Consider the following 27,299-nt stretch of genomic DNA (forward strand, 5'->3'; position numbering starts at 1 on the left):
AATTGAATGTAAACTCCTTGGAGGAAGGACAATTTCATTTTTGTCTTTGAATTATCCCCAGGCCTTACTATAGTGCCTGGTACACAGCAGGCATTTAAAAAGTGCTTGTTGAATGAATGAAAGCACTAATTAATTTTTGATAAATCAATCTTTGTTTTTCTATAGTAATTTCTCCAGTCTATTGCTATTCATTTTTACTATAAATTCTTCAATAGTCTTCTAGCTTTCCACTATCAAAACTAACTAACTCTCTCTCTCTTCCCCTTTCTCATCACCCACCCCCACCCCCAGCCTTATCTTCTTAGGATCAGTTCTAAGACAAAAGAATGGCAAGAGCTAAGCAATTGGAGTTAAGTGACTTACCCAGGGTCACATAGCTATGAAGTGTCTTGAGGACAGATTTGAAACCCAGGTCCTCCTGATTCCAAGCCTTGCACTGTGCCACCTAGATGCCCCTACTTATTTTTTTAAAATGAATATCAAGGATTCTAGAACCATATTTTGTGGAAACATGTTCAATATAAAACAAAAAAAAATATTTGTAACTCACAAAAACTGCAAAAAAGGTATTGATTCAAATGTACCACTCTCAATAATGCTGATTTTGTTACTGGATAAATCCCTATAAAAATTAAAAAGAAAACAAATTCAAGCTCATTTAATAGCAATGATTAAGTTACTATTTCAATTGGCTAATTATTTCTATTGGATATCTAATTTAAATGAATGTATCATATTGTTTAAAATATCTTGCCGGTCAATAAGTAATTTCCATTCAATAATTTTACAATTATGAGTTTTATCTTCCAGGACTTCTAATTTTGACCCCCTTTCCTCTCCTATTTTTATCTCTTTGGATATCATCAACTACAAGATTTATAAACAAAGGTTAAAGTAACTGATTAGGATGGTGATTGCATGAAGCCAGGGGAATGAACCAAATAATGTCTTAAGGTATCTAGGAGTTATTAAATTATAGGAGCTTAAGAATTTTTATCCAATTATGCAAATATTTTTTTGCCTTTAAAGACAACCCATCAAATTATTGTTTCATCAATTTCTCTTTTGTCTAGTTCCATATGTGTAGGTGATTATCAGGAGAAATAAAGTGAAAAAAAATTACCTTTCCAACTAATGATAAGTATTTTTCAGACAGAATCACAGAATTTCAAATTTGGAATGGAGCTCTGTAGCCATCTAGTCTAAGCTATACTTAATTAAAAATTAAAAAAAAATAATTTATTTATAAAATATTTTTCCATGGTCACATGCTTCATTTTCTCTCCTTCTCCTCTTCCCTCCCTACTCCCAGAGCTGACAAGCAATTCCACTGTGTGGTGCAAATGTTACCACTTGATACCTATTTCTATAATATTCCTTTTTGTAACAGAGTAATCAGTCTTTTAAAACCAAAACCCCAAATCATATACTCATGTAAACAAGTGATAAATGATGTGTTTTCTTTTGGATTTTGTGAATCTTAAAACTACTCAGACTCTACTTCAGAAGATTTGATTAAGCTATTCCCAATTTTTAATAATGGAGGTACTTGATCAGGAATGTATTGAGAACTTTAAAAAAATTACTCCACCCTACTCAGACAGTACCTAAGGGGAAGATAAAGTTGTAAACTCCTGATTGAACAATGAAAAATCCCCAACTCATACCTTATATTAAAGCTAGGACCTTAAGCTAGGTCTGTTTTTAGATCTAATACAAAAGGATGCTAAGTACCTATAAAGGTTAAACTAATCACTAAAAGGTCAAGCAACTTACAAAGGGCAAGCTTAACAAAAGAGGTGTGAAGTACTCAGTAGATTTTATTTAACCAGAGAAGGTGAGAACAAAAGAAGATGTGAACTAAGAATGGGCAGTCCTGGGAAAAAGCATCTACTGTGATTGGTAGACATGAAAATTTAGGGGAGGTGACATAAGAGAAAATTTCTTTAAAAGGAAGGGACTTATTGAATTTGAGGGGATGGAGTTAGTAGTTGGGGTTGGAGTTAGTAGTTGGAGTTGGAGTTTTTTGGATTGGAAGTTAGTTGGAGTTGGGAGTTTTTTGGATTGGAAGTTAGTTGGAGTTGGAGTTCGGAGGTTTGGAGCTTGCTTGAAGACGATCTTGTGGTGAATGATAAAGACTGACTCGCTCTCCCTTAGGCTCTGGCCTAGGCCCTTTCTACTATTTTCTCTCTCTCTCTCTCTCTCTCTCTCTCTCTCTCTCCTTCCCTTAATTCCTTCATTTGTATTAATTAAAATCTCCATAAAACCCAGCTGACTTGGGTATTTTCATGTTTCGGAATTTTCCCATGAAGACCACTTAATTTTAGATTTTAAATCAAGACACTAAAAATTATCTTTATAGTTTGTCTGAAACCTTTACAGTTTTGGCAATTCACAGTCTTGGCAAACCACATTTTCACGGATACAGTTTCTACTCCCACAATTCTTTCTCTTGATGTGGATAGCATTCTTTTTCAGCTGTCCTGGATCATTGCATTGCTATTACATTTGATTGTTCCACAATGTTTCTGTTTCTATTTATAATGTTCTCCTGGTTCTGCTTATTTCTCTCTGCATCAGTTCACATAGGTCTTTCCAGCTCTTTCTGAAATCATCCTGTTCATCATTCCTTATAGCACAATAGTATTCCCATCACCATCATATACCACAATTTGTTCAGCTATTCCCCAATCGAGGGACACTCCCTCATTTTCCTATTTTTGCCACCACAAAGAGCGCAGTTATGAATATTTTTGTACAACCCTTTTTTATTATCTCTTTGGGGTACAGACCTATTAGTGGTATTACTGGATCAAAGTGCATGCATTCTTTTAAAGTCCTTTGGGCATCATTCCAAATTGCTTTCCAGAATGGTTGGATCAATTCACAACTCTAATTTATACTAGAAAAAGAGTTACAACATGGCCAACAAGTGGTCATCCAGCCTTTGTGTGAAGACCTCTAATGGGGGGTCTTCAAAATTGTGGGGACAGCATGAGAACAGCAGGGGCCTCCATTCAAGCAAGGCTTTGGAATGCCCAAAGAACCCCAGTTTGCAAGGTCTCTGGGTAGCCATAGCCTAGAAACAGTCAGACACATAGCATGCTCCTCACATGAGAACTCTTCCAAGAAATTACTGATGTATGAATTCTGTGAGAAGCTTGGTTAGATGGTTACACATTGACATATTGAATTATCACCTATAGAAAACTCTGTTTAGAGCCACTGAGGTAATCTAAATTCATTGTCTCCATCCTGTGTATCATTGACTTCCATTGTGAGTGATCTAATCCCTCTACTTGATTCAAACCCTCTATAAATACCTGAAATCAATGAACTTTATCACTGAATAGCAAGAGGTCTGTGAGTCTGTCTGTAAGTCTGTCCTGATCCCAACCTCATTCCTCTTATCCTGTTCCATGACCCACAAATAACTTGTCAAGCTGGTCTTCACACAAAATCTAGGACTTTTTGGCACAATGTTAGAAAGTTTTTCCTGACATCAAAGTCAAAGTTGCCTCTTTGGACTTCTACCCATAAATTCTGATTTTATTCCCCTGCTGCACCCCTAGGCCCCAAACAGAACCAAACTAATCTCTCTTTTACCTGATATACCTTCAGAAGCTTGAAGATAGCTATCATCTAAATCTTCTCTTGTGTAGTATAAGCACTCTCAGTTCCTTCAATCAGTGCTCATATGGAATGAACTGGTAGCCCAACAGCATTCTGATTACCCATCTCTGAACACTTTCAGCTTATTAATGCTCTTCCTAAACCACAGTGATCAGAATGGAATATAATACAGGGCATGTGACCATATTAGCATACAGCAGGATTATTAACTACTCATTCTGGGAAGGTCTTGCTGTCTGAAACCAGTCCAAGATATCATTAGCTCTCCTGGTATCATATCATACTGTTGACTTATTGAACTTTTTAGCATACTAAAACCAAATCAAGATTTTTTTTTTCAGGAAAACTCCTATTTAGTCATGCTTTTATTTATTATTATTATTTTTTAATCCTTACCTTCCTTCTTAGAATCAGTACTATGTACTGGTTCCAAGGCAGAAGAATGGTAAAGGCTAGGCAATGGGCGTTAAGTGACTTGCCCAGGGTCACTCAGCTAGGAAGATATGTCAGATTTGAATTAAGATCTCTCATTTCTAGGCCTGGTTCTCAATCCACTGAGCTACCCTGTTGCCCCCTTGTGTTTTCATCTTCAAATTATGAAGTTAATTTTCTTAATCTATGAGTGAGATTTTATATTCTCAATCACCCTTATTTTGCTATTGCCTAGCCCTCAATATATTCATCTTTTCCCCACAAGAACAGCTTGAGAGACTTTGTCATATACTTTGCTAAAATCTAGGTAAATTGTTACCATGGCATTATTGATTTACCAGTTTAGTAATGCTGCTTAAAAAAAAAAAGAAAATAAAAAGGTTAGTCTGACATGAATTGTTCTTGGTGAGACCATGCTGCTTCTTTTATATAGCCTTTTTTTAGGTGTTCACTAACCAGTCCTTTAATGAAACATTCTAGAATTTTGCCAAGAATTGAAATTAAGCTCACTTGTTTATATTTGGAAGACTATTTTCTCTCTTTACTTGAAAACTGGGACATTTTCCCTTCCCCATTCCTATGGCATCTCACGCATTTGCTATAATCTTTCAAGGAAGCTAATTAAGAAGAAGACCGTGTCTTCTTAACTGAGGATTTCTGGAGCACAGCTTTAAATATAGCAAGGATGGTCTTCTGGGAATGGAATCTACTTGACAAGGGGAAGTAAGACTATATTCGCCTGATGTCTTTCAAATCTATGAAAAGAACTTTAAACTGAAAAGGAAGGGGAAAAGAAAACTATTTGTTGTATAGTTAATTGGCAGCATTTGACTCTTAGTGACTCCATTTGTGGTTTTCTTGGCAAAGATACTAAAGCAGTTTGCCATTTCCTCCTCCAGCTCGTTTTACAGACGAGGAAATGGAGACAAATGGGGTTAAGTGATTTGCCAAGTGTCACATGTTTATAGTGAGGCCACTTTTGAACTCATGTGACTCCAGGACCAGAACACCTAGCTTCCCCAAACTTCCACAAAACTACATATTTTAGAAATTACTTACAATGTAGAACAACAGTTCAAACATACTGAAATTCAAAGAACCCACAAATTGCAATGTTTTAAATAAAATTACTGGTTTATTATTTGTATAGATAACTTGATCTGACTATCATTAGCTAGAAAGTAGAGGGAAAGAGGGAGAATGTTCAGTAATCAGTAAAAAGACAGCTTCAAGCCAGATTATGAAAGACTTCAAATGTCAAATTAAATAGTTTATATTGTAACCTAGAGGCAATAGGAAATTTCTTTGTTACAGCCAAGAAGGATCAAGTAGGAAGAAAACCAGGGGAACAGGTGTCATGAAAAACCAGAAAGGAGAGTATCCAGGAGGGCATAGGGGAGTGAATGGTAAAGTGTTGTAAAGAGATCTAAATTAGGTGATCTGTCTGGGCATAAAGCCAGTAAGAATTGAAGCAGAGGTAGCAGCTAGACAGCATAGTGGATAGAGAGTCAGACCCAGAGACCAAGGGTCTTAGGTTCAAATTCAGCCTCAGACACTTCCTACCTGTGACTACCTGGGTATGTCCCTTAACGCTGATTGCCTAGTCTTTGCTGCTCTTATGTCTTAGAATTGATACTGAGACAGAAGATAAAGGCTATTAAAAAAGAATGGAAGCAGGGACTAGAACCCAGGTTTTCTGAAGCCAAATCTGCTCTCAAGAGCTAAACAGAGTTTCCTATACATTTATACATTATTAATGAATTTACTTAGTTGAATATTTCTTTAGAGACTCATAAAGATTAAGTTGAACCTAGTCAAAGTTAAATTATTAATAATTAATGTTTTATTCTTTTTCCTGGAATATGGTTCAGGTAATTATGTAACTTTCATCTCTCTCTTTTTGCCAAAGTTCACACTTAATATAAATCCCCAACAGATCATTTCTGGACACTGACAAATTAGTTCCTCTATGGCCACAGGAGAAAATGCAAAAACATGGTGGAAAGGACCAAAGTGTGAATCCTGGCCTTTACACTCAACTGCCTGGATGACCTCAGTTGACACTCTACTTTTGACTACTTAATGGTCCTTATCTATAAAATAAGAGGGTTTGACTAGATTACCTATGATATTTTTTTCTTTTAAGGGTAACCATAATGTCACAGAAACCATTCACTATACTTATCCATGTAATTGATTTTTCTTCCCTGTGTATTGTCTGTTGTCTGATTTAGATGAAAATTTCATAGATATTATATGCCTAAAACATTCTTGATGCTCATTAAGTATTAAGTAACTTACAAATACTGGAGGGACAGCAGGCTTTCAAAGGAATTCTTGTTTAGTTTACGCAAAGCATTATCCTTGAGATTTCTGGAAAAAGAAAATGTTATCTTTGAGGTCAAATATTAAGTTAGGATACCAGTTTGTTTAGTGAGAGCTGCTTCCTTTCTGAGAGGCAGCCACTAGAAAGTGTGATTATCATCCTGATTTTTCTCTCTCACCATCTGGTTGTCCTAAATTAAATATGGTTAACTCCTAAGTTTGAATTTTTATTTTTTCTCCCCAAACCACTTTCCATTAATGGAGCTAAGAAGCAGGATTCTCCTTACCATTTATGCTAATATACATTTATCCATATATCTATATAGTTATCTATCTATCTATCTATCTATCTATCTATCTATCTATCTATCTATCTGTCTGTCTGTCTGTCTGTCTGTCTGTCTGTCTGTCTGTCTGTCTATCTGTCTGTCTGCTACTTGAAATTCCCAAACAGAAATGGTAGTTTATTTAGAGACAGCAACTGAAGCCAACAGATGATGGTGGTATTAAACAGAAGTGCTGTTTCCATACTGATTAGCTGGTGATAAACCATGGTATACTTTCCTAGCTTGACCAAAGGTTAACTTCGGCCCTCATTAGATGCAGTAACAAGCCACTTTCTAGATGCTCGATCCATCATCATTCTTTCCTTTTCATATGAGAACCAAAGACGAGGTCTGCAGAGAAGCAGGTTGCAATAGCAGAAATTATGTTCTTACTTCTTCTAGTCCTTCTAAAACTTAAGATGTCACAGACCTAGCTAATGGTTTCAGATTTCAACAGATATGATGAATGTAAACTAGGAAAATAAGAAGCTATAATAAAATAACCCTAAAATAGGAATTTGAACTAAACAAAAGTGGAAGTGGAAACAAAAACTACAATGAACTGGGCTAAACTATTGAGTGTTGAATATTATTTTTAACCCATAAAATCAATTTTAAAGAAGGTATAAAGAACCAGCAAATTTATATGCTTTCTAAAACTGGGTAAAAGAAAGACCACAGGAAGTAAATATTCCCTAAGCCATAACTGAACTAACTTTGTTGGAATGCTGGTGGTGTTGTACAAAGAGCATTGGCTCTGGAGTCCTAGAACCTTAGTTTGAATTCCAGCACTGCTAATTAACTAGCTGTATGAGCTTGGGAAACTCAATTCAGTTCTCTGGATTTTGTTCCTTTTCTCATTTGTAAAAGGAGGAAGCAGAACTAGAGAATTTCTTCTGTTCCTTTAAGCTTTAAATTCTGTGGCTCTATGGCTAATCATCTCTTTCTTTTACCTCTCTATCCAATCAGTTGTCAAATACAATTTGATCCTGTCTCCTTAACATCTCTTGATTAGCCTTCTGCTCTCCACTAATATCAAACTGGCCTCATCACCTATTGACTAGACTATTGTAAAAAAGCCCTTAAACTCATTCCCCTGCCTCCTGCCTCTCCAATTCACCCTTCACACAGCTGCCAATAAAGTTTCCTAATCCATAGATTTAAAATACCACTATCTTCAGGGCTCCTTTGCTATGGGTTGGATAAATTCTTCAGTGTCATATTTAAGGCCCTCCCTAATCTGGTTCCAATACATTTTTCTAGCTTTATTTCATATGATTTCCCTTCATCCCCTCTATGTTCCAGCCAAACTAGACTATTAGATGATGTTCCTAGATCTTTTCCTGCCCTCTTCTCTGCCTCCTCCTGTCTCCATGCATTTGTGCAGTCTGCCCCTCTTACTTATAACATCTCTCTCTCTCTTCCTTTGAGGCCCAGCTCAGGTAATATCTCCTCTACGAAGTCTTTCCTGAATGATTCTTACCCTTTAATGTTATTTTCAATGTGCATTTGTTTTTCCTAATATTCTTGTTGGACATCACAAAGATATTGAAAGGTTTCTGCTCTGGGACATTTACACTATTCATATTATAAGTATATACACAAATGCACATATATTTTTCACATATACCTACTCCTATATGTACTCTAATAATATGAACTTAAATAAATAAAATAAACTATATATTATCATCATCTTTCCTTATCAATTTAATACAAGGGGAAGCTATACAAGTAGTTAAGTCATTCACATTTTTCTTAGGTGGCTATGACTTTTACTTTAGTTGGATTACTGTATTTGCATTATTTTTATTAAATCACTACCTTTTTGATTTAATTTGCAAAATTGCCATTTTGAAATGGAAACCAGCCTAAAAAAAATTGAAAGAAAACAATTGCCAATTGTGTTCAACTATTTCTCCCTCCTATACAATTTGTATACATAGAATTCAGTCTAAATGTAACTCATTATAGATTTTTACCAATTTTATTATGACAGACAGGTGACATTAATTCAAAATTAACTTGGATTTCACACAATTAAAACCGGATCTAATTGTTTATGGGTAGGACAAGCAAATAAAAATGACAATCCTTCTCCCAAATTAATTTACTTATTCAGTGCCATTCCTATCAAACTACCAAAAAACTTTTTTTATAGAATTAGAAGAAATTATAACAAAGTTCATCTGGAAGAACAAAAGATCAAGAATATAGAGGGAAATAATAAAAAAGAATGTGAAGGATGGGGGTCTAGCAGTACCAGATCTTAAACTGTACTATCAAGCCGTGGTCATCGAAACAATGGCACTGGCTAAGAGATAGAAGGGTAGATCAATGGAATAGATTAGGGGTAAATGGCCAAGACTAACTTGGATTGAGAGGGAAATCTCTATTAAAGTGTAAACTCAAAACTACAGATCAAAATTGATTTTAAAATGGTTAGTGCCATATATTGGCTGGATAAAATTGTACTTACAGAGTCTCAGCCCAAGGGTATGACTTCCAGGCACTTCCCTCAAGGGCAGAAATAGAATTCCCATGGAAATCTCTGTGAAAAAATACAATTTATGACTCAATAAAAATGAGTATGGCATGAGTTTCTCATGGAGATTTCAACCAAAAAACCCCATAATAACTTGTTAGTTTTCAACTTTGCAATCAATATAAAGAAATTGGTAAAAGAAATGAACAGCCTCAAAAGCTAAGTACCAAAGAGAGGTAAAGCCTATCTCTAGGAAAAAATGATCTCTGTTCCTTTTCAATTTTCTTTTTCAAATTTTTTTTCAAATCTTTATCACATTTTTCTTCCTCTGAACCCTCATAGCATTTTATTTGTACCTAGCTTATGAAGTCATAATCTATTTTGTATTATAACTGTCTTCATGTGTCATATGTTGTTGACTAAATTGTAGACTCCTTGAAGGTAGGGACCGCATATTATTTATTTTTATCTCATCTTTGCATAGTTAACAAATTTTTTGTTAATTGAATCAATACTATTACATATGCATGAAATCACCATATGTCATACAATATCAAAACATTGGAGGAATACCATCTGGGGGGAATCTCTTTATACATATTAGTTGGTTTGATTAAGTCTAGGGGCAATTGGAGGTTGAAAACATGGTGAAAAAGTGGAATTGATGGGGTAAATTGTATGCATTCAGTTTTCTATGTTTTAGGAAATCCATGTTGAGGCCCCTCCTCTTCTGTTTCCCCAAGTGTAAATTTAAAAAAATCTGACACTGCATTATATACAAACCACAGGCAACTGGGGTAGGAAGAGGGAGAGAGAGGCAGGAATCAAAATACTCCAAATAAAGTTGTTGCCTAAGCAACTCTAAGGGAATTGCTTGATAGACAACTAAGTAATCCCTTATATAATGAAAAAGATATATGAGAAAATCCCCATAAATAATAAAAGGATATGCCAAGAGGCTTTACACTTCAAACATTTATTATTCACCTATTATGTGTAGAACACTGTGCTAGATGCTAGGGAAAATTTAAAAAAATTGATTAAGACACACTTTCTGCTTTCAAAGAGTTCACAATAGAGTGGATAAATCTGAAATTAACTATGACTCAAAAGACCGAAGGCCTTTATACCAGTTTCTGACTCATGATGCTGGGGTACCAGAAACCAGTGATTGGAAAAGTTCCTTATATGTTTCATTTTCCCTCTTTTTATCAATATTGGATAATTCCAGATTCTGTTCTTTCCTACTGCTTTCATATATATATATATATGTACATATATATATATATACACACACACACATATATAAACTCATAGAATTCATTCATACCTACCATTTCAAATATTCCTTTTATACAGTGAACTCCCAAATTTGGTTCTTCCTAGTTCCCCTTGATGTTAGTGCCTTCCCTTTATTTCCAATTTAACCTGTATATATTTTGTTCATGCAAATGTGTTTACATGTTGCATAAGCTCTTCAAAGGGAGCCATTTTAACCCCTTTTCCTTGTATCCTCACTTTAGCACAATGCCTGGCACATAGTAGGTACTCAATAAAAAACAGAAGAGTGCTGGGGCAGAATTCAAAAAGACTTGAGTTCAAAACCAGCCTAAGACACTTGCTAGTTGTATAATCTTGGATATTACCAGTTTGTCTCGGTATCCTCAACTGTAAAATGGGAATAATAGGACCTATCTCACAGGGTTGTTGATTCAAATGAAATATTTATAAAGCACAGTGTCCAACTCATAATAAGTCCTTAATAAATGCTTGACTTGTCTGGACTGTATTGTTTAATTAACTTTATGTATGTTTTATTTTCTCAACTATCCCTGTAAGTTTTCCCCTCCCTACCCTCTTCTATTTGTAGCCTTTATTTTACTTAACATATATCAATAAATGTGAATGCTAGGAGTGACAGGATAATGTAATTATTGTGCTGAGCAAGCATAAAAAATGAATTCTGGATACAATAAATGAGTAAAATAAAAAACAGACTATAGAAAGGAATAAGGAAAATAATATGAAAGGTTACATTATGAGGAAGACAGTGATGAAAAACAGAGAAACAGATGCACAGGTAAGACAACGGTGCAAGAGATGGGTAAGAGAAGTATGAGGATGAAGAGGTCTATGAAATAAGAAGGATGTGATGACAAAGGGATGGGGAAGAGGCAGGGGAGAAGTTAAAACCACAATGTATTATACTGGGCAGAACAGGCCTCACAGGGAAGAGAAGATGAATTCATGGGCCTCAGGTCCTGGTATTGGCACAGTCTTCAGGCGGAGTTCAGGACTGAGGCCAGTACAAGAGAGCATTCCAGTTTTGCAAGTGCAGAGCCCCAAGCAGTGCAAGTTCATTCCTTTGGCTTCATTCTGAGACAGTGAAGGTGGTGATACTGTAGCATGAGCCAGGTGTGAAGGTGATGGAAAAGTCTGGATTGACCTGGGGGACGTTAGTGAAACTGGAGGCCCCTTTAGCTCAGGAGATGGAGAGGAAAGCTTTGCTGGCTTTGGAGGTGGTTCTGGGGGTGGAGCCAGAGGAACGGTAGGCTCTGGAGGTGGAGCACAAATCTCCCTGGATTCTAGAGGTGGCCCAATAGTCTGAGCCAGTAGCTCAGTTGAAGTTAGAATCTGACATTTCTGAAGTCCAGGTGGTGGGGCTAGAGTATGGGTGGGCACTGGAGCCTGAGCTTCATAATGAGGTAGAGTCCGAGATAATCGTAGAAATGGGGTTGGAATTTGAGTGTAGCCCACAGTTGGAGATAGGGTCTGAGAAGGCACCAGGGGAATAGCTTTTGTCTGAGACATTGACGGAGACAGATCTGGGGTTGCAGCCTGTACCACACGTGCAGCTGAAGTCCAAGGCAACTTGGAAACTTGAGAAGGCACCCTGCTCACAGCTAGATCCTTAGGCAATACTGGAGGCAGGGTTGGAATTGTTGGTGAGAGCTCCTTGGGGACCGCCAGAGGCAGAAGTAATATTGAGGTTTGGATAGGTATTAAGGTTGGAGCTGAAGTCTGAATCATTTGGGAAGTTGGAGTGGGCTCCAAAGATGCATTTAGGGTCATAGGTGATGATGTTAGGATTTGGGTGGGCATCTGGGATGAAATGGACGATAGGGACTGAGCTGGCACCAAAGATGCAGCTGGAATTTGAGAAGATATTGTCATCTGAGGCAACACAGAAGGCTGGATGGGCACCAAGGATCCGGCTGGTGCTCTTGAGATTTGGACAGGCTTCAAAGATGCAGTTGTTACTTGAGGAGCTAATGAAATTGAGATAGGCAAGGAGGAGAACATATCCAAAGTCCGAGTCACTGTGAAAACTGAGAGGGGAATTGAGAACTCTGATGAGCTGTTAGACAATACTGGAGGCATGCTGGGAGCCTGAGTGGTCGTCGTCCGAGTAGACAGGATTTGAGACCCTTTTTTAGCTAGGTAGGAGTTCTCACTTGGCTCTGGACCCAAGGTGGGGGTAGGTTTGGGAGACATAAGCATGTGGGACATTTTCGGAAGCATGCCCAACACACTGGGCAGGACCGAGGTCACAGTGGCTACTTTGCCTGGCGGCAGAATCTGAGCTCGAATAGCGGCCCGATTTGGAAGCATCTTCTGAGGCTTGGCCGGGATCCAATGCTGAGCGTGGTGGGCGCTCCGCTGCCGATGCGGGCGACTCACCCTTTGAGCCCTCCAGAGAGGCTTCCGTAACCCCAGCGCAGGGAAAGGAGCCTGAGCCGCCAGGGCCAGCAAGAGCAACATGGAGAACAACAGCGGGAGCACCGACCGCCCCGACATGCGGAGGTGCTGAGGTTGCAGCCCAGCCAGGCTGCGGGGCCTCTTCGCAGTAGACCACCCGCCGTTAGAGAGCTGGTTCTGTTGCCCAGCAACGGTCCCACCCCTCCCCATAAGCCCCGCCCCCTGCGAACTCCAAGGAAATCCTTAATTCTTTATTTAATCAATGAGGGCAGGGTGGAGATGACGTTACCCAGCTGGCAGCCACAAAGTGCAGCGCATAGCCGGGCCCTTGGCACCCAAGGCTGATAGCTGGGTGACTCGTCCCACATCAGACATTCAGAGCAGCGGCGGCAGGGGAGTCTCCACACTCCCAATTCCCTACGAGAGTGGAGGCACCAGCCGGCTTCAGTCCTCCCCTCTCCCTCACCCCTTCAAAACGCCCCAAACACAGGCTTCCCTGGGCTGCCCTGCTCACGGCTGGGGCCAGGGTCTGGCTGGGGCCCGGGCGGTCTGGCTGCAGTTTGATCACTCTTCCTCCAGGCCGAAATCGGAGAGGCACTCTTCTTCCCCTTGGTAGGCCTGATTCCTTGAAACATCATTGACCTAATTAATGAGGAAGGAGAGTGATACTGAATTGTAAATAGGTAGGCTCAGGGATACAGGGCTGGACCGGGCATCTAGACCTGCCCCTTCATTTTGTAAGTGAAAAAACAGGCCTAGGGAAGTTAGGTGTTATTGTGACAAATCTGTCACAAAGTGGCTGGCAGGACTTGAACTCGAGTCCTTTAGGTTCTGAGCACTTTCTACTGTGATATTGTCAGAGAAAAATTTTTTTTCTTTTAAACAGCCACTTTCTGTATATAGTTATCGACTTCATACTTTTGCTGTCCTAGAGCATTCATGCATGAATGACATGAAGGACAAGGACATAACAATAATGGAGAGAAGTTAAATGGGGCTTGTAAAAGTTTCAGCATTTATATAAGCACGGTGGGGCATAACTGTCTTTTATATATATATAATATACATTAATGGGTAATAGATATGGGGTTTTCCATAATAAGAATCCCTGGGTTGGAAGGACTTTTGAAGTAATCTAGACATCTTGGGCTAGGATGAAATCCCTGCTTCAATATTCTTTAGAAGTCAATTATCCAGGTTCTAGCCCACACATCTGTGATGAGACATTTCTTACTATCTCACTGTTAATCTAGGAATGGTCATTTTAGAAATAATTTATTTCGTGTCATTTTTTAAAAAAAGTCTTATATTCTGTCCTAGGAACAACTCTTAAGACAGAAGGGCAAGAGCTAGCGAGGCAAATGGGGTTAATTGACTTGCGAGAAGGTCAGATAGCTACAAAACTGTTTGAGGCCACATTTTAACCCAGGTTCTCCTGACTCCAGGACTGGTGCTCTGTACACTATGCCACATGGCTGCCATATTACATATATCATTCTAAAATCCATATATTTTATATTAGGTGTGGTATATACATTGTCTATGTTAAGTCTCTTTCCTGTTACAATTTCAGTGTAAATTATCCTTAAGTAAAAATCTCTGTTGAAGTCCAAAGTCTTAATGACTGCCCATATTTATGCTGAATTAAAAACAAATTTAGTTAATGTGGCAAAATTTTTTACCCCTCCCCCCAAATAAAAACAATAGACAAAAAAACTCACTTCTTCCCTCCAAAACCTTACAAATCTGGGAAATAATAAAATTCAGCTCCCAAATAGTTCCCCAAAAGGATTCAAGTAAGAATATGATTTTTTAAAAAAACCTTTACCTTCCATCTTAAAACCAATACTATGTATTGGTTCCAAGGCAGTAGAGTGGTAAAGGCTTGGCAATGGGAGTGAAGTGACTTGCCCAGAGTCACACAACTAGGAAGTGAGGTCAAATTTGAACCCAGGACCTCCTATTTCTAGGCCTAGCCCTCAATTTACTGAGCCACCCAGCTGTCCCCAACATGTTTTTGTGGCTATAACACAAACATGGTTTAATGGACAGAAAGCTGGTCTTGGAATCAAGAAGCCTGAGCTTAAGTCCTGCCTCTGATACAAACTGGTTTTGTGATCTGAACAAGGCACTTGACCTCTCAGTGGCCCAGTCAACTTTCTAACATTATAAATTGTAGATGAGGGGTCTGATTTGGTAGATGGAATTTTCCCCCTAGAAACTCTCTCAACTTGCAAAATTATAGGTCACAGGATCATAGATTTAGAGCTGGAAGGAATCTCGGAGTCCATCAAATTTGATCTCATTTTACAGATGAGGAAACATTCTGGAGGTTCTATGACTTGCCCAGAACCACCCAGTTAGGAAGTGTCTGAGGCAAGATTTGAACCTATGTCTTCCATGTTCTCTCTGCCAAACCAACCTACTACCCCACAAAACATCTAAATAGGACTAGAGAGGGATTGTCTTTATAGATAACTATGCTTGTTGAGGGCATCTTGAGGCTTCATAGTCAACACAGGACACAATTCAGATGGAGGTAGTACTATTTCCCAAGGGAGAAAAGGATTCTTTATCTATGCCTCCAACTTGTAGGAACACTATGATATATACTCATCTTGTACCCTGAACTTAACTTAACTTCCAGGGAAACTTCAGCTGTGATTCCTAGGATAAGGAGAACCTCTTCTGGGGAAGCTGGGTGTGGAGGATCCAGAGTTAGAGACCCAACTCTCCTTCCTTCATTTTGCACAGTTGGGGTATAGGAGAAGCATCAAAATTTCCTAGAGTTCCAAAGCAGCTCCAAAATTAGGAAAACAAACTTGGGATTTCCTCTCCCTTCCCCCTTCAGATAAAAAGAGTTTGGAACTTAGCAGTAAAGCACTGAAACTTGGAATGTTCACATACTTGAATCAAATCTTTGAATTCGTCTGTTGCAGAATCTCTTTCTTCAGTGGATCTGTATTCCACAACCACTTTACCACTTTCTGGAATAGAATTCAGAGTTCAATTTAGAATTATCTAGACAATACTTTGTGACACTTTTTCCTCCCTATATTTTCTTTGTGTTAAATGTTCTGCACTCGGAAATACTAATCTTGTTCACTGTAAGCTAAGGTTTCTTAAATCAGGTCCATACTTTAAAAATACATATGTACATACATATATATGTATATACACATACACATTTAAAAACTCTTACCTTCTGTCTTAGAATCAATACTATGTATTTGTTCTAAGTTAAAGGCTAGGTAATGGAGGTTAAGTGACTTGTTTAGGGTGACACAACTTGAAAGTGTCTGAGGCTAAATTTGAACCCAGGACCTCCTGTTTCTAGACCTGACTCTTAATCCACTGAGTCACCTGGATGCCCCTTAAATATATATATAAAAATATATATATATATAACCAAATTTCAATAAAATTGGTTTTCTTTGTTTAAAAAATTAGACAATAGAAATTACTCCTCCCTCCCTTGATATAACACGCAATAATTGGGCATTTAGCATCTTTAATTTCTAAAAGTAAAAAGTGTAGGGCTCCTTCAAAAAGTCATTTATTCTTTTAAACCATTACCTTCTGTCTTGGAATCAATACTGTGTATTGGTTCCAAGGCAGAAGAGTGGTAAGGGCTAGGCAATGGGGGTCAAGTGGGTCACACAACTAGGAAGTATCTGAGGCCAGATTTGAACTTAGGACCTCCCATCTCTAGAAGAAATCCACTGGACTACCCAGCTGCCCCCAAAAGGTAATTTATTCTTATTACCATCATCTAAAATCTTGTGCTAGGTGTTGTACAAAGAACTCTCCTGGTGACAGGAGGGACAGACTCTGAAGGACAGAGCTCAGAGCAAAAAACCTTTTGAGTTGACAGAGCTGGATTTATTGTGCATCAAAAAGAAACATGAAATAACTTCATGGGGCATATGGTCCTCTTGTTTTGCAGGGGCCTAAGCAAAAGGATCATTATGAAGATAATTTCTGCTTATGTATCAAATCTAATGTAGAGGATGAGGAGGAAGAGAAATTTTATGAAGAACTTGCTAAGACCCTTTAAATTAATTTTAATTAATTAGAACAACATATACTTTCACACTTGGTAACTTCAATGCAAAGTGGGCAAAGGGGAAAATGCTAAAAAATTTATGTTGGAAAATACAGCTGAGGTTTAATAAACCATAGGAAAAGAAGGTTTATAGATAGTATGAATGTTTTCTATATATCAAAATATTGTGCTTGGTTCTTTTCATTAAGTTTTAGAAAGGATATTGATAAGGTCAAGTGGTAAGAGGGCAATGGGAAAAATTCTGGATTTAAGGTTAAAGGACTTGGGTTCAAATTCTAGCTATTCTATTCACCTGTGTGAACTTGGGCAAGTCACCTTTCTGGACCTCAGTTATTTCATTAATAAAATAAGGGGGCTGGACTGGATGACTTCTCAGGTCCCTTATAGGGCTAAATCTGTGGCCAGTCATTCAAAGAAGGACAATCAGAAGGGTGGAAGACCTTGTGTTCATGTCATATGAGGACTGATGGTAGGAACTAAGGATATTTCAACTTGGACAAAAGATAATCCAGGATAGACATAATAGTGGTGTTTTTTAAGTATTTGAAGGAACTCTCCCATGGATTAGATTTTTCTTTTTTGGCCTCAGAGGTCAGAAATGGAGGAATTCATGGAAATCAAGCTGAATTTTGAAGTAAACTAGAAATTATAGCAGGCAGAAGTGGCCTTCTTGTTTTTTAGTACATATACCATCCCATTTCCTATCTCTATGCTTTGGTGAAATTATCTTCCATGTCCAGAATGTGTTCCCTTCCTCATTTGTTTGAATCCTTAATTAACAGCAAAGCTTAGCTCAAAGGCTGTCTGTCTCCTATATAAGGTCATTCTTTATCCCCCAATTGCTGTCCCTCCAAAAGTACTTCAGATTTATTTTTGTATAGACTTCTCTATGCCAATGTCTCCTTGATACAATATAATTCCCTTAAGGGAGTATGCATTCCTAGCACCTAGAACAGGGCCTGGAACATAGTATGCCTTTGATAAATATTTGTTGAGGGGTAGCTAGGTGGCCTAGTGAATTGAGAGCCAGGTCTGGAGAGGGGAAATCCTGAATTCAAATTTGGCCTCAGATATTTCCTAGCTATGCCTGGGCAAGTCACTTAACCCCAACTGCCTGGCCCTTACCACTCTTCTGCCTTAGAACTGATACTTGTTATTGATTCTAAGACAGAAGGAAAGGGTTTTGAAGAAAAATAAATACTGGCTGGTTGAATTTCAGTTTCTACAGCTATAAGGTGGCACAGTGCATAGATTGAGCCTAGAGTCAAGAAGACTCGAATTCCTATCTGGCTTCAGGCATTTACTAGATGTGTGTTCCTAGACAATTCACTTAACCTTGTCTACTTCAGTTCCTTCAATTATAAAGTGGGGAAAATAGCACCTACCTCCCGGGATGGTTATGAGGATGAAATCTGTGCATAGGTAAATTTGTGCAGCACTTAGCACAGTGCCATGCACATAATAGGCACTTAATAAATATTTGTTTCCTTCTTTTAACTAGCAACAATATGTTGCTCATTTCCCAGGGTTCTCAAGAAAAGCAAAATGCATACACTATTATTGTGAAAGCACTTTAGACATATTCATATGATAAAAAGAAAAGGCTCTACATACTTGTGTTCCCATAAAATTAAAAAATTAGACACAGTATTACTGATATAAATCTGGAAGAGAATATAAAGGTCTTCTAGACCAGTGGTATCAAACTCAAATAGAAAGGCCTCTAAACCACACATAAAGATCCCTGTGAGTTGCATGTTAATTCAGAAAACCACATATTAACATTATGTTCTATTGTATTTTTTTTTTCTTTCAGACAGAGAGGCTGGTGCTATTCCCAAAGAATACAGAGGAGGTCTTAAACTCATCACCGCCACATTCCTGCTTTTGTAACAAATCAGAGTAGCACCATACACACTACCTCTATTATATTTTCATTAATTTCATTAAAAACTTCCCAATTTCATTTTAATCTGGTTTGGGCACACTAGTGAGTATTGCAGGCCATGTGCCTGACATCTCTGATTCAGACTAGCTCCTTCATTAAGCACATGAAGAACTGATGCCCAGAAAGGTTAAGTGCCTAGTCCTAGGGTCAGATGGGTAAGTGGTAGACTCAGAATTTGAATCTAAATCCTATGCCCTTCCCACTATATCATACTTCCTTCCTCCAGGCCTTAGGCCTACCCATTTAAACTGATTTACTTACCCAAAACTACCATCAGCAATTTTTGAAATGCATCTGATAAAGCTTTCTGAATGGCAAGCTTCTGAGTTTTTTTCCTTTTCAGAATAAACTCTAATGGACCTAAAGACAAACAAAGCATTTTATATTATAAAAGTCTAAGTGAATGACAGTAAAATATTTATGCTCAAAACTAAGAATTAAAGACTACTGTGTGGAGTGGGTTTTGGGGGGCCTAGCACCCCCAGAAATCATTCTAATGAGCAGATAGGAGGCTCAGATAAGATGCTGACAGGGAGCAACCTTTATTAGAGAAAGAGCATACAGCAGGGAACATTGCTGGGTTTTACCTCAGTCATGTCCACTGGCTTACAAAAAGAATCCATAGGAAATATATACAATGTTGTCTTGAGTTCACCACCACCTGTGTTTGAGTCACTGATTTCTTATTTGATATATTCCTTACCCCCTTTTTGGTTCCCAGCTCTCTTTGAATCATGGGGGTATTTCTCAAATTAATACTTTCTCCATTTTAGTCATAATACAGGAATGTGCAAGGCCAGAACCACAGTCTTTACAACAATTCCTAGATAGGAGTTTTACTATATCTTCTAGGCTCCATGGCCCCCTCATTGGACTCTTTATACCATAATTTTCCATGGGACTTCATTTTCTTAACCCTTGAAATGCTGATTACAAGTCAATTGAGAATTAATAACAAAGAAAAGGAAAGGTGTTTGTCCGGTCGATTTTAAAGAAGTACTAATAATCAGAAGGAGGAGGGTCTATTCAGGGAGAGAATGTTTCTACTGTTTGTTATGTAGAGATAGACTTCTTTTCTCTCTTTCCTGAAGGGCCTTGCTGAGCTAATCTATATAGGAGAGTTACAGGGATAATTGATCTGAAATTATTACTAATTATTAATCCTAATGGCTAACTATAATTGTGAATAATGCACTACTGATTTTTTTACTCCACACACTACTAAAATAAAATATCATAGTATAATTTAAACATTGAATTTTAAAATTGAGGACAGTACAAAAGTGAGACTCATTTGGTTCCTGCTGTGGGTATATTTCTGAGGAATCAGAATTTACTCTCCACACATTATAATGATGTTGCTGGGGTTACTAAAAAGGAGACAGAAGATGGGACTACAATTTAAGTTGCTCCTAAATTTTTCCAGCTGTGATATTAAATTTCTAACCTAGAAGATTCCAAAGATCTTATGTGGAGGGATGGAATTGTGTATCAGGAAAGAATTGATGGTGGCACACTGATGGCCAAGGATGGTTCTTATTTCTTCAGTATTACTCTCAGCTCACCAATTCAATCAAACATCTTGACCTTAACTTAAACTCTATAGTTCAGGGCAGTAAGGACATCTTTGTCCTGTAGTATAATTCAGGCACTAAATACAGCAGGTCTTCATAACTATGCTTTTTTCACTATGCTTCCTTTCAATTTCTATTTCTTTAAAATTTCTTCCTATTGAACCTGAGTTTTTGCCTCTGTGGCCAAGCAAGTCTCAACTTTCTTCCACTGATGGCATGAAGTTTGAAAACAGACCTTCTAGTTGCTCCAAGTAGTCTTCTGCAATGCCAGCACCAGGACTTCGACATGAGTAGGCTGGCAACACCACTTCTAGGGCACAGAAGTACTTCAGACTTTGCCTTGCAGAGGACTTGATGGGGCTTGTGTTTTCCTTTACTTTGAAGTCAGAAAGCTTCTGCAACTATAGAATTTTACAATTCTGAGACACAGGATCTTTCTTTTATCAGTGTTTTATTTTTAAAAACTTTGTGAATCCACTTTTTTATACATCATTGCACTTCAACAAATACACAGAACACAAGTTCATGCATCAACAGTTCTGCACCGAACGAGAACCTTGTCAGGTTGTAATTCTGAGACACAGGATCTTTATGTGGACTTTGAAATAGCTACTGGTGATCACAAATATTTTTGTCTTAAGTCCAACAATTTCAGCTAAGACCTAAGGCATAAGGCATTTGAATTCAAACTTTAGTTTTCAAAGGAAAAAGTAGCAAGGACAATCACCTTGACCTACAGTGCAAATGAGATAGAGAAGTGGTAGCAATAACAAAACCAAGAAGTAATCTCCAAACACTTGTAATATATTTCTTTTGTTCTGAATAGCCTATGATCTTTCTTTTTTAAACCCTTACCTTCTGTCCTAGTAACAACTCTAAGACTGAACAGTAAGGGCTAGGCAAGTGGGATTAAATGATTTGTCCAGGGACACACATCTAGGAAGTATCTGAGGCCAAATTTGAAACCAGGCCCTCCCAACTCCAAGCTTGGTGCTCTATCCATTGTGCCACATAGCTGCCCTTAATCTATGTTCTCTCTCTCTCTCTCAAAAACCCTTACCTTCTATCTTGGAATCAACACGTGTAGGCAGAAGAGCAGTAAGGGCTAGACAACTAGGGTTAAGTGACTTACCTAGGGTTACACAGCTAGGAAGTGTCTAAGGCCAGATTTGAACCCATGACATTCTATCTCTAAGTCTGGCTCTCAATCCACTGAGCCACCTCACTGTCCCCAGTCTATGATCTTTCAATGAAAGATTAAAGCATATGATTTATAACACAATCTCTTTCAAATAGCCAGGCAGCCAGACTGTTAACACCATTCTAGTTCAGGCTATGGCCCAAATGGGAACTGAAGAACCTGAGTGACTGGGAACCTTGGTATGTCAAATAAAAATATTTACCGTGATGATTCGTTTTGACCATCCATTGAAACCTAAGTAGTAATTAGCCAGTTCTTGGCATTTGAAGCTGTTGAGCGGATGGATAGGATACTGATGCATCTTGCGTCTGGTGCAAAGACGAACCTGATGAAACAAGAAGGTGGACTACAAACTTTAGTATTTAACAAAGATCTAACAGCAATTGCCTTTCTGGAGGCAGAAAGATTAAGGAAAAAGTTGAAATAAATATGTTAGATTGCTTGCTCAGTACAATGACTTCGAGGCTTTACAGTTAATAGGAAGTATTTTTGGCCTCTTATCAAGAAATCACATAGAATCAATGACATATAAATATTTATTCTGGGGACCGAAATAATTTATAAAGGGACTGCTTTCCTCAAAACAATCCTGTGAGTTGGGCAGTGTATCATCTACATTTTATAGATTAAAATTTTAGAATTTTTTCCTAAGTGGGAATAATTCAGAGAAAAAAGGGCTATAAACATGATACAATTAATTATTTTTCATGAAAATATAATTTTTTACACAAACTAGGATCACAGAATTCCAAATTGGAAGAGATCATCTAGATCAATCCTTTCATTTTCCAGGATGAAGAAACATTCAAAGGGGTGAAATACCTTGCTTATGGTCTCACAGCTTTAGGTAGTAGAGATAGGAACCCGATCTGGGTTTTCTACCACTAAGTCCTTATTACCTTATTACAAAACCAGGGCAAATGATTGCTGTTTTCCCTTCACTAGTTTCTGGGAGGAGATGGCCTGAGATGAAGAAGAAATTAAAACAATGAAGTACAGCCAGGATAGACAAATTTTCAGAAGCCAAGTGCCAGATTGTTAAATGGAATTCTGTTCTTTTGGAGGATTTCCAAAGAATCGATTGCACATTTTTTTTATATACTGTTTTCCTTCAAACCTCTGTATTCTTTCAAAGCAGTTCTCCCTTCCTGTCTTTGTTGCACTGTAGATGCTAACAAGGACTAACAAGTCTCTCTACCAAAAGGAAAATACCTCCTTAAAAGGAATACTTGGATAGCCCCTCATTTCTTTTTTTTTTTTAAGTAACATTTTCCCAATCATATGTATTAATGATTTCAACCCTCATTTCTTGATATGAATTATGTGGAAGATTATTTAATTATTAAGATAAACCAAGTAAGTGTTATTCCTGTCTTGAAGGAATGTAAGGTGACACTTTCAGCTGGTGGGGGATGGTGATGGTTGTGGGGAGTTAAAAAGAAGATGAGATAGGATTGGAGGCAGTGAACGAAGAGTCACTTACCAATGAAGTCTTTAGAATCATTTTCTAGAGCTATGCCTTATTTTATTTACTATTTTTCCCAGTAATTTAAAAACTACTTTTAGTTTAAATAACTAGTCCTAAAGCCATTGATTATGGATAATAAAAGAATTAGAGGAAGGCCTCTAGGACATTAAGTATATACTATGTGGAAGATTTATAGAAAGACAAGACTCAACAGGATGAGGCAGTATGGTTAAGTAGCCATCTACATAGCTGGAGGGTATATTTACACCCATGAAATTATGGTTCCTTTGAAAACTCCCTTTAAATATAGACTAGTATTTTTAAAACGGCTTAGTTTGAAAGATATTTTTGTTCAAATATATGCCAATGTCTTCCAGAATGTGGCAACATTTGGAGACAATGGTTCTTGGTCAGATGGCAAAGAGAAACCTTTCAAATATTTACATTCACAGTTGCTTACTGGTGAATATCTGGCTATAATCTAACAAAAAACTACAAGGTTATGCTTTGTGAGTTTTATGACAGAGGCTTAATAAGCTAAGTTAAAGCTCTGTTGCCTAGTGGCTAGAAAGTTGGCCTTAGAGTCAGGACAACTTCACTTCTATTTTGACTATACAACTGACTATATGACCTTAGGGAAGTGATTTAACCTGAGTGGCCCCTGGCATCTCTCTGAGACTATAAATTACAGAAACTTCCAATCTGCACTCATAAGAGTTTCTGGATTAAAAAGAAAACCATTAAGGGTTAGCTAGGTGGCTCAGTGGACAAAGAGTCAGGTCTGGAGATGGGAGGTCCTCAGCTCAGATATATCTTAGCTGTGTGACCCTGGGAAAAGTTGACCCCAATTGCCAAGCACTTATCTACTACTATAGAACCAATACTCAATATTGATTTTAAAATGGAGGTAAGGATTTATTTAAAAGAAAAAAAAAAGAAAACCATTAGTTTGCCAACCAATAACTTGCTATTTTTTTAAAAGCTAAAAAAAAATTGGAAAAAAAAGCTTAGCAGAACATCAGCTTTGGAGTCAGAGAATCTGGATTCAAATCCCAGGTCTGCCATTTATGACCTGTGTGATTTTGAACAAGTCATTGGTTCTCCTGGGTCTGTTTCCTCATCTAAAAAAAACGAAGGCATTGAACTAGATGATCTCTAGGGGCTTTTTTAGCTTGAAACTTGTGATATGATAAGCAAGGTTTTTGGAGAGAGGATTATATGGTAGACAAGATGGAAAAACTAAGCATTCTTGTTACATGTGGGAAAGGGGCAGGATGGTTGAGGAAACTGGAAACCATAAAGTGAAGACCTAGTGGTAGAGACAAGCAAAAGGTCATATCTGACATTAGATTAATGAGGGTCTAAAGAGTATGCTTCCAAATGATGTATTAAAGATGACTTTTAGCCATCTACTCTGGAGTTAGGATTCAGTTAGTGTGAGGATTGGAAATATAATAGAAAATAAAGCATTTTTATGTCTTTAGAAGATGGCTAAATTCTATTGTATCTACAGAAGATGGCTAAATTCTATTGTGCTTTTTAGTTAAATCGTTTCAGTTGTATCCTACTCTTCATGACCCCACTTGAGGTCACACAACTATTAAATGTCTGAGGTCAGATTTGAACTCAGGAAGGGACAGGAATAAGCATTTGTATTATGCTAAGTGCTTTACAATCATCTCATCTGATCCTCACCCCAATTTTGGATAGTAGGTGTAGTTATTATCCCCATTTTACAACTGAAGAAATTGAAGCAAACAGGTTCAATGATTTGCCCAATTTGGGTCACACAGCTAGGAGGTGTCTGAAGTTGAATTTGAACTCAGTTCTTCCTAACTCCAGACCTGGCACTCAATCCACTATGCCACCTAGTTTTCTGATGCTCACCCAGTAGTAAAATATGAGCAAGCCTATTATTTGAGGGGCTTTTATGTTTGCTTTCTATATAATATGTGTACTAAGTCCTTGGGTCCAAAGTAAAAATGGGGTCCTACATTTATTACCAACTAGCTCTGTGGTCTTAGGCAGGCCATTTAACCTCTGAGTCTCAGTTTCTTCATCTGTAAAATAAGGATGACATTAGCCATCATTCCCATCTTATGTTTTAGATGACTTAGATACAAACTTCTTGCAATGGACTTACATATACTCACCTTCACAGGAGAGTTCTGAAACAGCTGTTTCTGGTCACATGCTTTTTGAGCACTGCAGGCATCTCTTGCTGAATAGAATTTGATGATTGCATAAAAACCAGGAGTGGCCCCAGGAGCATTTGGGAAGACTCGTACTGAATAGAGAAGGCCAAATTGGGAGAATACTGTGAACAGAGAATGCTGTGGGAGAGAAAAACCATGAAATCTTTAGCCCTGAAAACATTCAGGTTTGCTCTTTCCAAAAGCCATTACTTAAGCAACCAATGAAAATCCACATTGTCTTTAGACTCTACAAAACCCTAACCTGCCCTACTTCCCCCACCCCTCAAAACCTGGAACATACTCCTTCCTTACCCCTGCCTCTCAGAATCCTTAGCTTTCTCCAAGGCTTAGCTCAGGTGCCACCTTCCATGGGAAGCCTTCTTTGATTCTCCCTAGTGAACAATGTATGTACTCTTCTACTCAAGTTGCCTCTAATTTACTTCTCTGTTCAGGTATATTCTCTCTTCAGAGAAAAATAAGCTTCCTGAATTCAGGGGTATTTTTTCTCCAAGGATAGAATCATCACTCTAGTCAGAAGGTCCCACAAAGGAAATATAGTACAACCTCCTTTCCCTTCATTTTACAAATGAGGAAAGTGAGGCCCAGGGTGTTTATATTTGCTTGTCAAACTAGGCAGCTAGGTGGTGCAATATATTTCTAGGCCTGAAGTCAGGAAGACAGTTCAAATTCAGCTTCAGGAAGCTAGGCTTCAGAGGATACAGAGCCAGGCCTAGAAAGAGGGTCCTGGGTTCAAATTTGTTCGACCATGGGCAAGTCACTTAATCCCCTTTTACCTAGCCCTTACTGATTTTCTGCCTTAGAACAAAACAGAAACTTATAGTTAAAAAAACAATTAGCTTCAGACACTTTCTAGCTATGTGACCCTCCCTGGGCAAGTCACTGAACCTGTTTGCCTCATTCTCCTCAATTATAAAATGGGGATTAACACAAATACCTACCCCCCCCCCCCCCCCTGATTGTGGTGAGAATCAAATGAAATTAATGTAATACACTTAACACAGTGCCTGGCACAAAGTACGTACTGTACAAATGCTTATCCCCTTCCCTTTTCCACTTCTAAGGTCACCCAAACAGTAAGCAGAGGAGGCAGGATCCCAACCCAGGTTTTCTAACTCCTTCGCCAATGCTCCTTCACCTAAGTGCTTAACACAATATCTATTCCCAGTGAGTTGCACTGTGCCTGGTACACAGTAGGTGATCAAGCTCAATAGAGAGTAGCAATTTGAAAAACACGTTTCTTTGTGTCTCTGGTTAGGAACACCAGGAAGACAAAAGGGGAAAGAGCCCAAGAACTGAGTTCGAACTCGGCAGTCTATGGTCAAGTCTCCTTTACTCGAAGCCTCGATTTCCACAGCTGTAAAATAAGAGGCTGGTCTCCACGGTCCCTTCCAGCTAATCAGCAGCATAGGCAGCAGAGGACAGAGATGAGGCGAAGAAACGCGGAGGGCTGGGGAAACTGAGACAGGGAGCGAGGGAGACCGGATGTAGAAGCTAGTCACGTTCCTGGCTGTCTGACAGCTATCTGCATTCATTCCTCCCTCTTTCCTTCCTTTCCTCCCCACGGCCCCAGGCCCGGCTCACTTTCAGGGACTCGGGCCCGGGCCCGGGGTTCAGCTCCCACACAAACAGCGTCTTTTCAGAACCAGCAGGGATCGTGAAACTCAGTAGCTCAGCCATTCCCGCCGGCAGACTGCGCCTGCGCAGCGTGAGAGGTGGGGCTACTCCCCAGACTGCGCCTGCGCAGCACGAGGGGGTGGGAATGGGCCGCGTTCTGTAAGCTGCGCCTGCGCACCTCCGCCACCCGCCTAGTCTGTTGGAGAGATAGCGGTGAGTGGACCTACCGGTAAAGTGTTTATTCTAGCGCCTCCGCGGCTGAGGTCCGCCAGCGTTCGAAGCATCACCCACCCGGTGCTCTCTAAGGTCCTG

General features: G+C 38.6%; 2 protein-coding genes and 1 long non-coding RNA gene across 5 annotated transcripts in view; 1 reads left to right on the forward strand and 2 right to left on the reverse strand.

The window, feature by feature from the left end:
- Positions 1-13,110, reverse strand: part of LOC103106137 (leucine-rich repeat-containing protein 37B-like) — a 76,005-nt gene extending 62,895 nt beyond the window's left edge. Inside the window, exons 1-4 of one of the 2 annotated variants that reach the window (XM_007482497.3) lie at positions 11,429-13,110; positions 9,196-9,267; positions 6,367-6,438; positions 551-622 (exon numbers count right to left, since the gene is read on the reverse strand). In XM_007482497.3, coding sequence (XP_007482559.2) covers positions 551-622; positions 6,367-6,438; positions 9,196-9,267; positions 11,429-13,110 — 1,898 coding nt within the window. The remainder of the gene's footprint in view (positions 1-550; positions 623-6,366; positions 6,439-9,195; positions 9,268-11,428) is intronic. The other variant, XM_016430571.2, reaches the window with a different exon arrangement.
- A 26-nt stretch (positions 13,111-13,136) lies between these two features.
- RDM1 (RAD52 motif containing 1) lies at positions 13,137-27,086 on the reverse strand. 2 transcript variants are annotated; one of them, XM_001375762.5, is made up of 7 exons: positions 26,955-27,086; positions 25,311-25,490; positions 21,892-22,014; positions 20,724-20,889; positions 19,176-19,274; positions 15,808-15,887; positions 13,137-13,542 (listed from the first exon to the last, which is right to left on the reverse strand). In XM_001375762.5, exons 1-7 carry the CDS (start codon positions 27,048-27,050, stop codon positions 13,465-13,467), a joined length of 822 nt encoding a protein of 273 aa, XP_001375799.2. In that variant the 5' UTR covers positions 27,051-27,086; the 3' UTR covers positions 13,137-13,464. The 2 variants fall into 2 exon arrangements, with proteins under 2 accessions (XP_001375799.2, XP_056672987.1); XM_056817009.1 differs by having other exon boundaries at positions 26,396-27,064.
- Positions 13,376-18,932, forward strand: LOC130457238 (uncharacterized). Its single transcript, XR_008916393.1, has 2 exons — positions 13,376-13,512; positions 18,783-18,932. It is a non-coding gene; the product is annotated as an uncharacterized LOC130457238 (long non-coding RNA).
- Positions 27,087-27,299: the final 213 nt, after the last annotated feature.

Source organism: Monodelphis domestica, chromosome 2 (assembly GCF_027887165.1).
Source record: "Monodelphis domestica isolate mMonDom1 chromosome 2, mMonDom1.pri, whole genome shotgun sequence".
NCBI lineage: Eukaryota > Metazoa > Chordata > Mammalia > Didelphimorphia > Didelphidae > Monodelphis > Monodelphis domestica.

Coding starts and splice junctions, on each gene's coding strand:
- RDM1 (XM_056817009.1), bottom strand. CDS start 26,905: ATGAATGCAGATAGCTGTCAGACAGCCAGGAACGTGACTAGCTTCTAC. Junction 15,888..19,175: donor ATTGCTGATGGTAGTTTTGG/GTAAGTAAATCA, acceptor ATTCTATTCCAG/AAAGTGGTAAAGTGGTTGTG. Junction 13,543..15,807: donor AATTCAAAGATTTGATTCAA/GTATGTGAACAT, acceptor CTCATTAATTAG/GTCAATGATGTTTCAAGGAA.